The 12,475-nt window shown below is 38.5% G+C and overlaps 1 protein-coding gene across 1 annotated transcript in view; it reads left to right on the plus strand.

Annotated features, from left to right (window-relative positions):
* ARHGAP29 (Rho GTPase activating protein 29) overlaps positions 1-12,475 on the plus strand; it is a 58,170-nt gene that overhangs the window by 9,882 nt on the left and 35,813 nt on the right. The window contains exon 2 of the mRNA XM_004699573.2: positions 4,655-4,789. Within this exon, the coding sequence (XP_004699630.1) occupies positions 4,655-4,789 (135 nt within the window). The remainder of the gene's footprint in view (positions 1-4,654; positions 4,790-12,475) is intronic.

A 12,475-nucleotide genomic window follows, 5' to 3' on the forward strand; every position in this document is an offset into this window, starting at 1 on the left:
AATGTTTTTCTCTGTGTTTACCATATTAGAAATAAACATTCTCATTGTTTGCCATATTAGAAAGTAAAATTGAAAAAAAGTTTAGATATTTAATAATTTTGAAATCTTATTTCCCTGACACTGAGAAGACCAGAATTGATTGCCTAGGTTTATTTAGAAATTTAGGTCATTAGTGTTTGTAGTTCTTGCTTGATGCTCAGCACTAATTTGTGAATAGGGTTGTGGTTATTGTTGACACTGAAAATTAAGCTCCTTTGGCCTAAAACTAAGAGTAAAATATCCTTGCAATATTCCTTAAGTGTATTAATATCCGTGGATTTTATCATAGAACATCAGTATACCAGAACTCAATCTTACTGCCACTGAGTCAATTCCAAATCATAGTGACCCTATAGGGCAGAGCAAAACTGTCTCCACCAGGGCTCCTTGAACACTAAAATAGGGACTAGAAATGACAAATGCCCTTCCCTTTCTTATTCTTCCTCCTCCTCCTCCTTCCCCCCTTCTCTCTCTCAAGACTCAGACATGTCAGGTTTGAAACAGTACAGTACAACCCTTGGGTGATAAGTTGATCACTCAACTTTGGCCTTGTGGAGTAAGCAGAATTGCTAGCATATACTAGCTACTAGTTTTATTTAGTTATCGATAGTTCAAAGAAACAAGAAGCTCAGCTATGCAAAACGAGGTGGGGAGAAATGCTGCAAATTTTTCATATTTAGGACAGCTCTTCAAATTATATTATTCTCCAAGAAAATTCTTTTCTTTAATGCTACTAGGTTCCATTTAAAATTTAACCTGTGTTGTTTGGCTAGCCGGTTTCTATTGTGCATAAACATCACTAGTTTGAAGATTTATAGCCTGCTTCCTAGCGACTTGCACTTTGGGGGAGTTCTGACTCCATCCTGTGAACAGGTCCCTGTGAGTTGGAATTGTGGCTCGAGGGCAGTGGTTTGGTTTGGGCTGGTTTTGTAGTGTTCCAGCCACTGTTCGGTATGACCTGAACAAAGTGAAACTCTACTACTAACGTTGAAAATTATAGTGCAGACAAAATAGTGCTCATTTATCTAATACAGTTTATTAAACTGTAGGTTCTTCAAGATGTACACTCACACTTTCTACTCAAAACTCATCAGAAAACTTTAAGTGGGTTTTTTTAAATTGTGAAAGTAATATATGTTGATAGGGAAAAATCCCAATGGTACATAATAATTTTCTGAAAACTTTTGTATTTCATTTGTAAAAAGAGATTCTGTATTTCAGAATAATTTTATATTGAAAGAAAAATGAGACAATAATATAGAACATTCCCATGTACCTCCACACCTTGTATTCTCTATTGATAGCTTACAAAATGTGGCATACATTTGTTAAAATTAATGAACTAATGCTGGTACATTTTCATTAGCTAAAGTCCATAGTTTATTCAGGTGTCTGGCTTTCCCCTAATGTCCGTTTTTCATTCCAGGATCCTCACATTACATGGAATTGTCATGTTACCTTATGTCTCTATAGAGCAGTGGTTCTTAACTTGTGGGTCGCGACCCCTTTGGGGGGGTGTCAAACGATTTCACAGGGGTCGCCCGATTCATAACAGCAAAATGCCAGTTATGAAGTAGCAACAAAAATAATTTGATGGTTGGGGGGTCACCACAACATGAACTATATTAAAGGGTCACGGCATTAGGAAGGTTGAGAACCACTGCTGTAGTGTCCTGGGCTTTGACAGTTTCTCAGATATTTTTTTGGTTTTGTTTAGAGAAGTTCTAGCCAGGTGCTGTAGGGTCGCTCCACGTTGGAATTGAGTCCGGTTTGAGGCAGGTGTTTGCTTTGTGGGGTGCCCATCACTTGGTATTTGTCTGATATTTTTTCCTGATTACACTGGGGTTGCAGGGTTTTGAGAGGAAGATGGCAGAGGTCAAGTGCCATTTTCATCACAGATCAAGGATACAGACACTCTAGAGTTTGTTGATGTTGACCGTGATGACCTGGCTGAGGTAGTGTTTGTCAGGTTCTGTTAGTTCTCCCCACCTCGCTCGCCCTCCATGCTTCAGAAAGAACTCAGTGTACAGAGCCCGCACATACTGAGGAAGGAATTAGCTTCCACTTTCTGCAGGGCAGCGTTCCTACTTAAATGATTTGGAATTCTTTTGCAAAGGAATTTTGTCTCTTCCCATTTTTTCATCTCCTCAGTCACATATATATCATCAACATGGACTCACGGATACTATCTCATTATAAATGTTCAGTACTGCTTTTTTGTTTTGTTCAGATTGTTCCAGTTTGCTTGCTGCTTGGGCCTCTCTGAGATACCTACATACACATAAGCCATGCCTCACCTCCTTACTTGCTGGCACGTCCATATGCTCTTTTCTAAGGAGCCTGGGTTCTTTGAATTGTAGAATGGTATCGGAAGCCACGATCTGCATCCTAGTATAGTTTCTCTTCAGCTATTTCATGAAGGGCTGTCAAAAAGTTTATAGAAAAATGGAATGACAGGATCTTGGATTTTTTCCATGAACTTTTTGAAGTTCCCTCTCACACCTTACAAGTATTTTTATGCTTAGCCACCTGTATGTAGATTAAGCTACACAAGAGTTCCTACGGAAGACCTGTGTCACACGGATTATTTTAACCTCCTATCTGTAAATTCCTACTCCACCAATTGAAAAATTTGGTTCCCACCATACATGAAATGCTGTTCAGTTCTACAGGCGGCTCAGAATGACTAGCCCTTGGCAAGCAACTTTATCAATTAGAGTAGATTGTTTATGTGTGCTTCCTTTTGCCTTTAGACTCTACTAATTTCCAAAGTTTTTACGTTTGTTGGGGGAAGAAGTCACTTCTGCTCCTGGAAGGAGCATCTCTCTTCTAGCACTGTGTTCCATTGTTTCTGCCTGATAAAACAGTCCCCTCGTCTCGCCTACCTGTGTTCCGCTCATCCTGTACTTTCTCTGGAGGCCGTTCTGTCAATGAGTGGGCTGTTTAAGAGATGATGTAGAATAGCTGTAGCCTGTAGACAGTTTTCTCCCAACTGATTAGTCTTGTAGTATTCTGAAATACTAAATTAGTATTTAGTAAAAAATAGTGTTCTGACAAATACTATTTGTATAATGTATAAATGGTGTTTAAAGAGTGGATTTTGTTGTTGCTGCTATTGCTACTGCTGTTTAATTTTAACCATTTCACTAGGATGATAACATCATTTGGAAGAGCATGGATTGTGGAATTATACTCCATGGGTTCGCGTTCTGGCTCCACAGTTCATTAAGTTAACAATTTCAGTGTGTGTGAAATTTCTAAACTATGTAACAGAGATACTGTTAAGTACCTAATACAGTTGATGGGAGAATTTAAGCAGTGCTTAGCATATGTTAAGGTCTCAATAAGTGTTAACTATTATGAAACTGTAAACCCATGGCCATCTAGTTGATTCCCACTCTCGGTGACTCTGTATAAGCTTTCTGAGACTTTAAATTTTTATAGCCGCAGACAATCTCCTCTTCCTCTTTCTGAGCAGCTGGTAGCTTTGAACTGACAATGTTGCAGTTAGCAGTCCAGTGCTTACCAGGCAGTGTCACGAGGACCCTTATTAAACAGTCATTCTGGGTAAAGATAGAGAAAAGAAAATGACATCAGAGCACTGTCTTTAAGGTGGTTGCCTTTTCAGACTTTTGAGGAGTATTTAGGGGACTTGAAGGCAGGTTGATTTCTGGTGTGTCCAGGACGGCAGTCCTGGACTAGTCTCTTGTTCTGACATGACTGCCAGTAGACCTGTTCTCACTTGCAAACAGGTCTTCTTGGTTTGAGTGATAAATTATATGGTCACTTATTAAAGCTTGAAAACTCTGCCTTTGGGGATCAGGGATTATATAAATAAATACGTGGAGTTGGCTTGTCGGAGTGGATTTAGGGAATGAACACACATAATACAGCAGTCACAACTGTAGTGACTAGTGACCACGGAGGATTATGTCACAATGTTTTAAATGTACAGGTCATATAGTACATGGTGGGATATGTATCTCTTGTGAGTTATTCGCTTCCAATATTTAATAATTACTTAATGAAAGAATAAGTTGTGGAAATTTAGAACATAAGTTTTAAAATATTAGTATATCAGATTTTGTAGTTTGAACTCTTTTAGAATACATTAAAATATATGATAGTAAAAACTGTTAAGACTAGGGAAAACGTATAAAGTTGCGTAAGAAGAAATCTGGAAAGCATCTTTAGACTGAGAAAACTGGATATTTAGTGAAGTGTAAAACTCAGAAAGAAACAAACTCGCTGCCATAGAATCAATTCTGACTTATCGAACCAAGAACTGCCGGCCACCTCTGGGCCTGTAAATCTTTACAGGAGCAGCGAGCCTCATCTTTCTCAGTAAAGTGTAAAAGTGTAGTGCTAAATTGATGCTGACTGTGAGAGATACTAAAGATCTTAATGGGTTAAAGTGATTAAGATTTTTCTGGTGGCTATATAAATTGTGTGTAATTGCAGTATTGAACATGGAAGTGTACTTTCAGTAGGTAAAATCGAAAAAACAATACATAACAAAACATCACATACTCAAATGTGCTTCAGAATGGTCTCTTGTGATTAGATTCCTGGAATTGTGCTTTGGAAACAAAATTTCTTCTTTTTTTTTTTAAAGACTGCTTTAAAGAAGTTATTCATATACGCCTGGATGAACTTCTCCGTGTTTTAAAGTCTGTAATGAATAAGCATCAGAACCTCAATTCCATTGATCTTCAAAATGCTGCCGAAATGCTTATTGCAAAAGTAAAAGGTAAGGAAGAGGTATTAAAAGTGGGATAATGTGGGCAAAGGGGATCCAAATTATATATTTTGGTCCATATTGAGATTGAATCTCTTATGGCATTGCTGTGGTATGTACAAATAGGGAATTATCCATGCTTTGGTATTTATATATTCCCCCCAAGAAACCTAAAAGTTTCTTCCTTTCTAAAATTAAAACTTTATTTTATTGTTAGCACTTTGAAAAATACTAAAATAAGTGACTTTTAAAATTTGTGAATTTTTGAAAGGCTACATTGCATGTTCTTTTGGAATGCGTTCCTAGTCAGTGTACATACATACAAGACGTGTTTGATATGGGATGCTAGCCCATTTCACAAGAAGTGTGATAAGTGATGCTGGAAAATGGTCATTTTTAGTGATTCCACATAAATTAAAGAAACCCAATAGAGAAAAACAAGGTCTAGTTGGGAATCTGTTTTAAAATGTGAAAAGGAAAAGATTATTTTTACAAAGTTTATCTCATATGTGTATGTTTATATACATAAGTGTATATGTATAGGTAGCAAATATGTGCTAAAATTTAGAATTAAAGTAAGAACTCAGATATTATTCTCCAATGAAATGACTTTCACAGAATGACTCTGTGCTGAAGTAAGTAAGGAGGATTGAGGGCGAATAAATATTTGAGAAGAGATGCAGTGAAATCAAGTTGGTGGTTGCTAAGAATAGGGAAGATGAAGGTTGAAGATCTAATGGCGGGCAGTAGCTGAGTTGCAGTGGTGGATTGTGGGTTGCTGCATAAGAGGATGGATACCAGCTTGTCAGAATGCACATATGGACCACATGTTATGGGGTAAGGAAAATTCTGAATTGAAAATGTGGATTTGGTAGTTGTTGGTGTATATGTGGTAGAGGAAGAGGAAGCATCTGACTTAGAGAATCCCAAGAAGTATGAGCTTCCAGGAACGTAGAAGAACCTGAGAAACACTTAAAAGACAAGGGAGGTAATCTGGAGAGAGAGATGTCACAATTTTAAGTAGTCATTAATGTCAGGTGGCACCAGTAAGGCAATGCAAACTCAATGCTAGAATGAACTAACTGCTGGGTAGCAATGGTACAGGTAAGTACTATCAGAAGTAATGGTGCCTGGAGTCTTAAAGGCTTGTATTAACACAAACAGCTATCTAAGTGAGGTGTCAACTAAGGCTACATGGAAGAACCACACCAGCCCATGTAATCTAATGATTGTAAACAATAAGATTCAAAATCAGAGGAGGGAATTATACTAGAGCTTAAATTCTAAGCAGTTCTTTACAGAAAGTTGTGGATGACAGTGAAAGTCCAAAATTCCATTTACAGAGTCCCCATGCAGATTAAGTCTTCCATTGAATGCTCTCTGACCATTGACCCAGGGATATGAATAGCCTTGTCTTCAGACAGTGCATTTTAAAGTGGAGTGCTGCAGATAAAACGCAAACTCCCTGCCATCGGGTTGGTTCTAACTCATAGCAGCCCCGGAGGGCAGGGTTGAGCTGTCCTTTTGGGTGTCTGAGGCTGAGTCTGCTTTGGTTCTGTCTGTCTCCTGCTGAGCAGCGGGGGGTGGGGGGGGTGTAAGCTGCTGACCTTGTGGTTGGCGGCAGCCCAGCACATGGTCCACTATGCTACCTACTTGCAAATATAGAGAGGGTAAAATTTCACATCTTAGCATTTGTTGTCTCTCTTGACCCACTGTCAGTTTCTTTTAGTTTTCATTTTCTGGTTTCTTTTGAGTTAGGCATTTTTCTGTGTTTTAGTTTGTTGTTCATGGTGGGGTTTTGGGTTTTTGTTTTGTTGAGTATAATTTTCTTTATATGAAATCCAGGATAGGTGAATCTGTAGCAATAGTAACTACATTTCTCAAGGTTGTGGCAGGGAAGGTTGGGGGGAAAGGGAGAGCTAATAATAATGTCTACAAGAAGGAAGAAAATTTTGTATCTCTTTAATATATTAAATCATTGAATTGTACAGTATCTGATTTATATGTTAATAAAACTGCTTTTATTAATATGAGGACCAAGGAAGCAGAGAAGGAAAGGAAGACTTCTTTGGAGACAGGGGTTATCTGTCCTGAGTCTTAAAGACCGAGTGAAGTATGACTTGTGCTAGTGCTTAGCAGTGGCGTCTCTGGCAGAGGCAGCTTGCTCAAGAATCTGAATGGCATCTGAAGTTGGAGATGGGGATTTTGCTCTTGTCTGGAGAGGGCAAAAGTGCACATGTCAAGGATGCGGCAGGAAGAAGAAATGAAAATATTGTCAATAGCATGTAGACTATGCCTCCCCCTCCCATTGTTGACATGCTTTATGTTTTTTGTAGTCTTCTGTATTTTAAGCACTGAAAAAAAATACAGTTGGTTTTTTCATTTCAAAAGGAAAAATAATGAGAGATTGAACTGTGACTTTTAAAAATGTGCTTAGTAACCAAATTTGTTTTTAAATAGATTGTTTACAAGTGTCATTTAACTCAGATAGGGAAATTTGTGGCTATAGATAGTAAATTTTCCATGCTTGGAAGTAGGGGCCACAGCCAATTGTTGTCAGTGCCATTGTGCGCAGTCAGGATGTCCTGGGGAAGGAGTGTGCTGTGTGGAACTGGTGTCCACATTCCAGAGACAAGCATGAAGAAAGCGGGCTCCGGGCTGCCTTGAAGATCTTTGTATCTTTGAGGTAAAGCGATCTTTTAGATATGGTTTCCCACTGTGTCTCTTCCCTTGAGATGCTTGCTCTCATTTCACCTTGGTGCGTGGATGGACTTTGAAAGGGGAAGATTGCTTTGTGTGTGAAAATCTTGTGCTTTAACAGAACTCCATAGGTTGATATAGCTAAAAAATGTGCCTGCTTTGGGGTGAATTGTTATGTTTTAAAATATGCCCCCAACAGGCCATTGGTGAACCTATCTAAAAATATCATTGATAGACCAAGTGGATGATATTCATTGATCTGAAAAATGAAGGTCAGATCAGAATATCTAAATCTTTTACTTAATGGTGATTTCATTTTCAGACTTTGGAAAGGCCAGGGCGAGGTAGGAACTGTTAATGAATGTCTCTTCTCTGCCAAAAAGTCGAGGTGATTTACATTTACGCTGTTTATATTAATCTTTGCACACACACAGTTAAGGACATTGTTATCTGTGTTTTGGAAAAGAAAAGTAAAAAACCTTCCATACAGTCAGAGGAGAACGCTGTCAAGAATGTGGAGGTCATTTAGTTTCAGCCCTCTTAATACATTAAAAATGGATGTTGCCTGAGCACATGGCGTATTTGTAGGGATTGTTTTTCTTAAGTATACCAAACTGTGGAAGGAAAGAAAAAAAGCTGTAGAGTAAGTGTAGATTCAGAGACATATAATCTTGGCACTATCACAGGTTTGGATGTATGACATTCACCTACTTTATATGTACAATAAGTGAAAATTGGAATTTTATTTTATTTAGTTTTTATTTTAAAACTAGAATTTACCTTTTAATAACTTTTAAAGCAATACTTGTAGCTTTTCCCATTCATTCCAGAAGTAATTTGTATTTCCTGTGTCTCCTCCTGTTTCCAAGCAGGAAGTTCAGTCTGACAAAATATTTGCAATATGCTTAAGAAAGATATAGCCTATTTTTAAAGCTGATAAAGACATCTTCAACACTCAGTAATTTAATATGTACTGAATGTTTTTGTTTGAATTATTTGTGCTTGCTTTCGCTAACCGTAAAATATAAATGAAAAGAGCCTTTTGGTTACACAAATCTTTAAAAAAAATTTAACCTATATTTTAAAATTGCCAAATAAAGAAGAAAGCCCCTAATTATACAGCCACAATTGTAGAAGCCTCTTGTTTGTTTTGCTTTGAAAACTTTAGTTTCTCAGTAGGTAAAAATGTCCCATGGTTCACAATGCAAATGGTATTAAAAGGTGTGCATAAGTGAAGCCTCTTTCCTAAGAGTCTTAGCCCCCTTTTCCTTTACCTAGCTAAGCAACAGCTATTTCTAGTTTCTTGTATATTGTTAGAGAACTATGTCATGCAAACAATTTGTGTTCTCCTCCCCCTTTTAACACAAATGGCAAATTTGTTCTGCCTATTGCAACTTTCTTGTCTGTACATAGAGGAGTTTTAAAACACTATTTTTCATTGCTTGTTTTTGCATTTAAAAACTGCATGGTAATCTATCATATTGGCATATATCCACCACTCACCTATCAGTTTGTGGTACTGCAGGGGCTTGTGTAGTATTGTTAGGATGCTGGCATTTCTGGAACTGACTGTTGAACGCCTCCTGGATAACAACTAAGTATGGAGATGGACGGGACTGGGCAACATCGTACTCCGTTACACATAAAGTTGCCATGAGCCAGAGCCAACTTGGCAGCAACGTAATTTATTTACCCAGTGCAATATTAATAGACATTAGAATGATTTCTAATCTGTTCTATTACAAACAAAGCTTCAGGGAATGAAGTAAATTCCTCGGGAGGCTCTTGCTGGATCAGATAGTGTACACATTTGTATTTTTTATAATGCCAAGCTGCCCTCTCTAGAAGTTCTGCCCCTTGCCAGGCGGGTTGAAGAGGAGGAGCTTCTGCACCTTTGCCCCCAGAGCTGGTTACCAATCTTTGCTCTCAATGATCAGTGATGGCTGGCACCTCAGTGCAGATTTGATTGGTAGTTCTCTCATCTTGATACCATATCCAGAGAGCATTTTGTATAGTTACGAGTATTTGTAGTTCTTTTTATGTGAATTGACAGTTCGTCCATTTTTATTGTGGTGGCTTGTCTTTTTTTTTAAATTGATTTTTAGAAAAACATGCTTGTGTAATTAACCTTCAGTCATTGATTTGATATGTTACAATTTTACTAGTTTGTTGTATTGTCTTGATTTTGTGTATGATGTTCTTTTCTAGTTTTCTAGTTAAATTTAACCATCTTTTATGGCTTCTGGACTTTGTTAATTTGGAAGCATTTCCCCATTCTGATATTATAGTAGGTTTTGGGTAATGGTTTTTCTTTTTATGTTTTAATAGTATCATTTATTAAGTTAGGTGTCTAGTTAATTTTTTTTTTAAGCAAAAGGGAAGAAATATATTGGAGCCCATACAGGAACCCCTAGAGGGGCCCAGCATACCCTACTGTGTAGGCATGCCCAGCCAAGGGTCATACCATTCACTGTGCCCCATGTCCCAGAGGGACTCCCCTCGAGCTGAGCCATAAAGCTCCAGTACTGGCCGGGGGTGGGGATGGGTATCTAGTTAATTTATTGACTTTCATTTCCCCCCACTGATTTGAAATGCCACCTTTGTCATAAATCCTCACTTGTATTAATATCTATTTCTGGATCTTATGTTCTGATCTATATATATATATATGCATATGACATATAATGTGTATTACTATATTACAGCATCTTACTAGAAAGCAGCATGATGATGTATGTGTATCGTACTAGAGTGATAACTGTGTGCTAAAACAATATGAATGTCATGTAGCTTTCATCTGGACACCTTCTGTGGTTTCATTTTACGTTCGAATATGTGTTAAGTGTAACACCTCTTCCCATTACTCTCTCTGCAGAATTTCAATGTCTGGATTTTTAAACTGGTTTGTGTGTGGTTTCAGAAAATATCTGTTGGTACTTAAGGCTATTTAAGTTAAAATTGTAGATTAAGTTAAGGAGAATTTATATAGTATTTCTACTCAAATATACATTTCCTTTCTTAAAGTTGTCGTTTATGTTTGTTAGGAGAAGCTTAAAAGTTTTTGTTGTATAGATCTTAGAGCTTTAAGTTTTTTTAAATATCCCCTGGGATTTTATTTTTCATGCAGATGTTGTCTTTTCTGCCATTATATCTTTTAATTCAGTGGCCTTCCACTGTGGGCCCTGACTGGCTAAGTGGGCCATGACATCAAGTTTAGTGGGTTGTGACCAGCATTTTAACAGCATGACAGAGAACAACAACAAAGTGAATCACAGTGAAGCACTCACTGGATAAGATTAAATATGTTTCAGGAACTTTGCTTCGTGGGTGGGTGCCATTGATGTGGTGACCAGGGTGTCACAGAGTAAGATTTCCAGTCCTACACCGTCACTGGCCGTGCTTGAGCTCATGTTGGCAGTCACTGTCAGAGCCACTGCTGCAGAACTTTGTTGGTGCTGTGTAAATGGGAAACTTACGTGTCTGTGAGGCATACCTGGTCGTGCTGTAATACATCTTTCTTGCTGAAAATTGCAATCAGAGAATGGAAAGCAGCAGCTGTGCTCATTGATTGTATGTATAAAAGCTGATAAATGCTGTTCGGAGTATTTTTTAAGTAGATGCTGAATGTCTTGTGCAGTGCTGTGACTTTTGTGGGGAACCCAAGGGGCACCGTTCTTGAAACCTCTCCTAATTTTGATGCAGTGTCGAGATGGCCTATGGATAGGAGAGAATTATCAGACGAGTTCGGACTAGCCCAGAAATAAAATGTGGGCTTCCTGCCCGTACAAACTTGCTCTTTTCTATATTTTCCTCAGCTCTTTTCCTTCCCTTTGCCACTAACTTAGTCCAGGAGCCCACTGAGTGGCAAAGGGAAGGGCAAACATTTTAGAGGCATTGTGCAAAGGAAGGTAAAGAGCTGAGGAAAATCCAGAAAAGAGCCAGTTTATAAAGGCAGGGTATCAGGGAAGGTAGGGTTTGTGTTTTTAGCACGTGTTGAGGTTATGATGCTGGTGGGAAAAGACTGGGAAGGAAGAGGAGGAATGTATCAAATAATTTGTGGGATATGAGGGTTTGGAGCTCTGACACATAGTTTAGGGAATCATTCCTGTAAAGGGATGGAAGTGGTGAAGTCTGAGGAGATAATGAGTAGAGAAGAAGCCAAGATGCAAGTGGGAAAGGCTCCGTGAAGAGTAGTCTTCCGAGAGCTGGAGGACTGAGGAGGCAAGTCAGTGAGTGCTCCCTCAGTACTGAGCACTGTACTCTAGGCCTGCTCATGCTTTCTCGCGCCTCAGCTTTTCTGATGCAGAAAGTAAAACAGGTGATGTGTTTAGAGAATGGTGCAGGACAGATCCGAACTCTGAATAGCATTGAAGCTTTGTTCCTTCCAAGATAGACTACTTGAAGACAAGACCAAACAACAAAAACTCTTGCCATGGTATCAGTTCCAACTCCCAGCAACCCAGTGGGCAGAGTAAAACGCCAAAGCTGTGACCTCTCTGGAAGCTGCCACATCTTTCTCCCGCGGAGTGGGGGTGGATTTGAAGTGGCAGTCTTTCAGTTTGTAGTGAATGCTTAGCCACTATGCCACCAGAACTCTTGGCAAAGGAAGTGATTAATATTTATAATAATAATAGCTGACACTATTGAGCATGTGCTAGTCTAAGCATGAATTATCCCATTTGCTCTTCACAACACCTTTCTAAGGTCAGTGCCATTGTTCTTTCGTTTCCCCTTGTGCAGATAAGGAAGCTGATAGGATACAGAGAAGTTTGTCCAAGGTTGCGTACGTATTAGATGCTAGATTGTTGAAAGTTACAGAAAGGTTAAGTAGGATGAAGACTTTAAAAAGGCCTTCAATTTTGACCAATAATTCATTTGTGTGGAGTAAAAATAATAATAATGACTAACATTTATTGAGCATTTCCTGTGTTCTAAATTCACTTATGCACTTATTCTCCCTATTTTATAAGTGAGAAAACTGAAGCATAAAAGGATTTA

This window comes from Echinops telfairi, unplaced genomic scaffold (assembly GCF_000313985.2).
Source record: "Echinops telfairi isolate 266 unplaced genomic scaffold, ASM31398v2 ScPeMD7_443;HRSCAF=831, whole genome shotgun sequence".
NCBI lineage: Eukaryota > Metazoa > Chordata > Mammalia > Afrosoricida > Tenrecidae > Echinops > Echinops telfairi.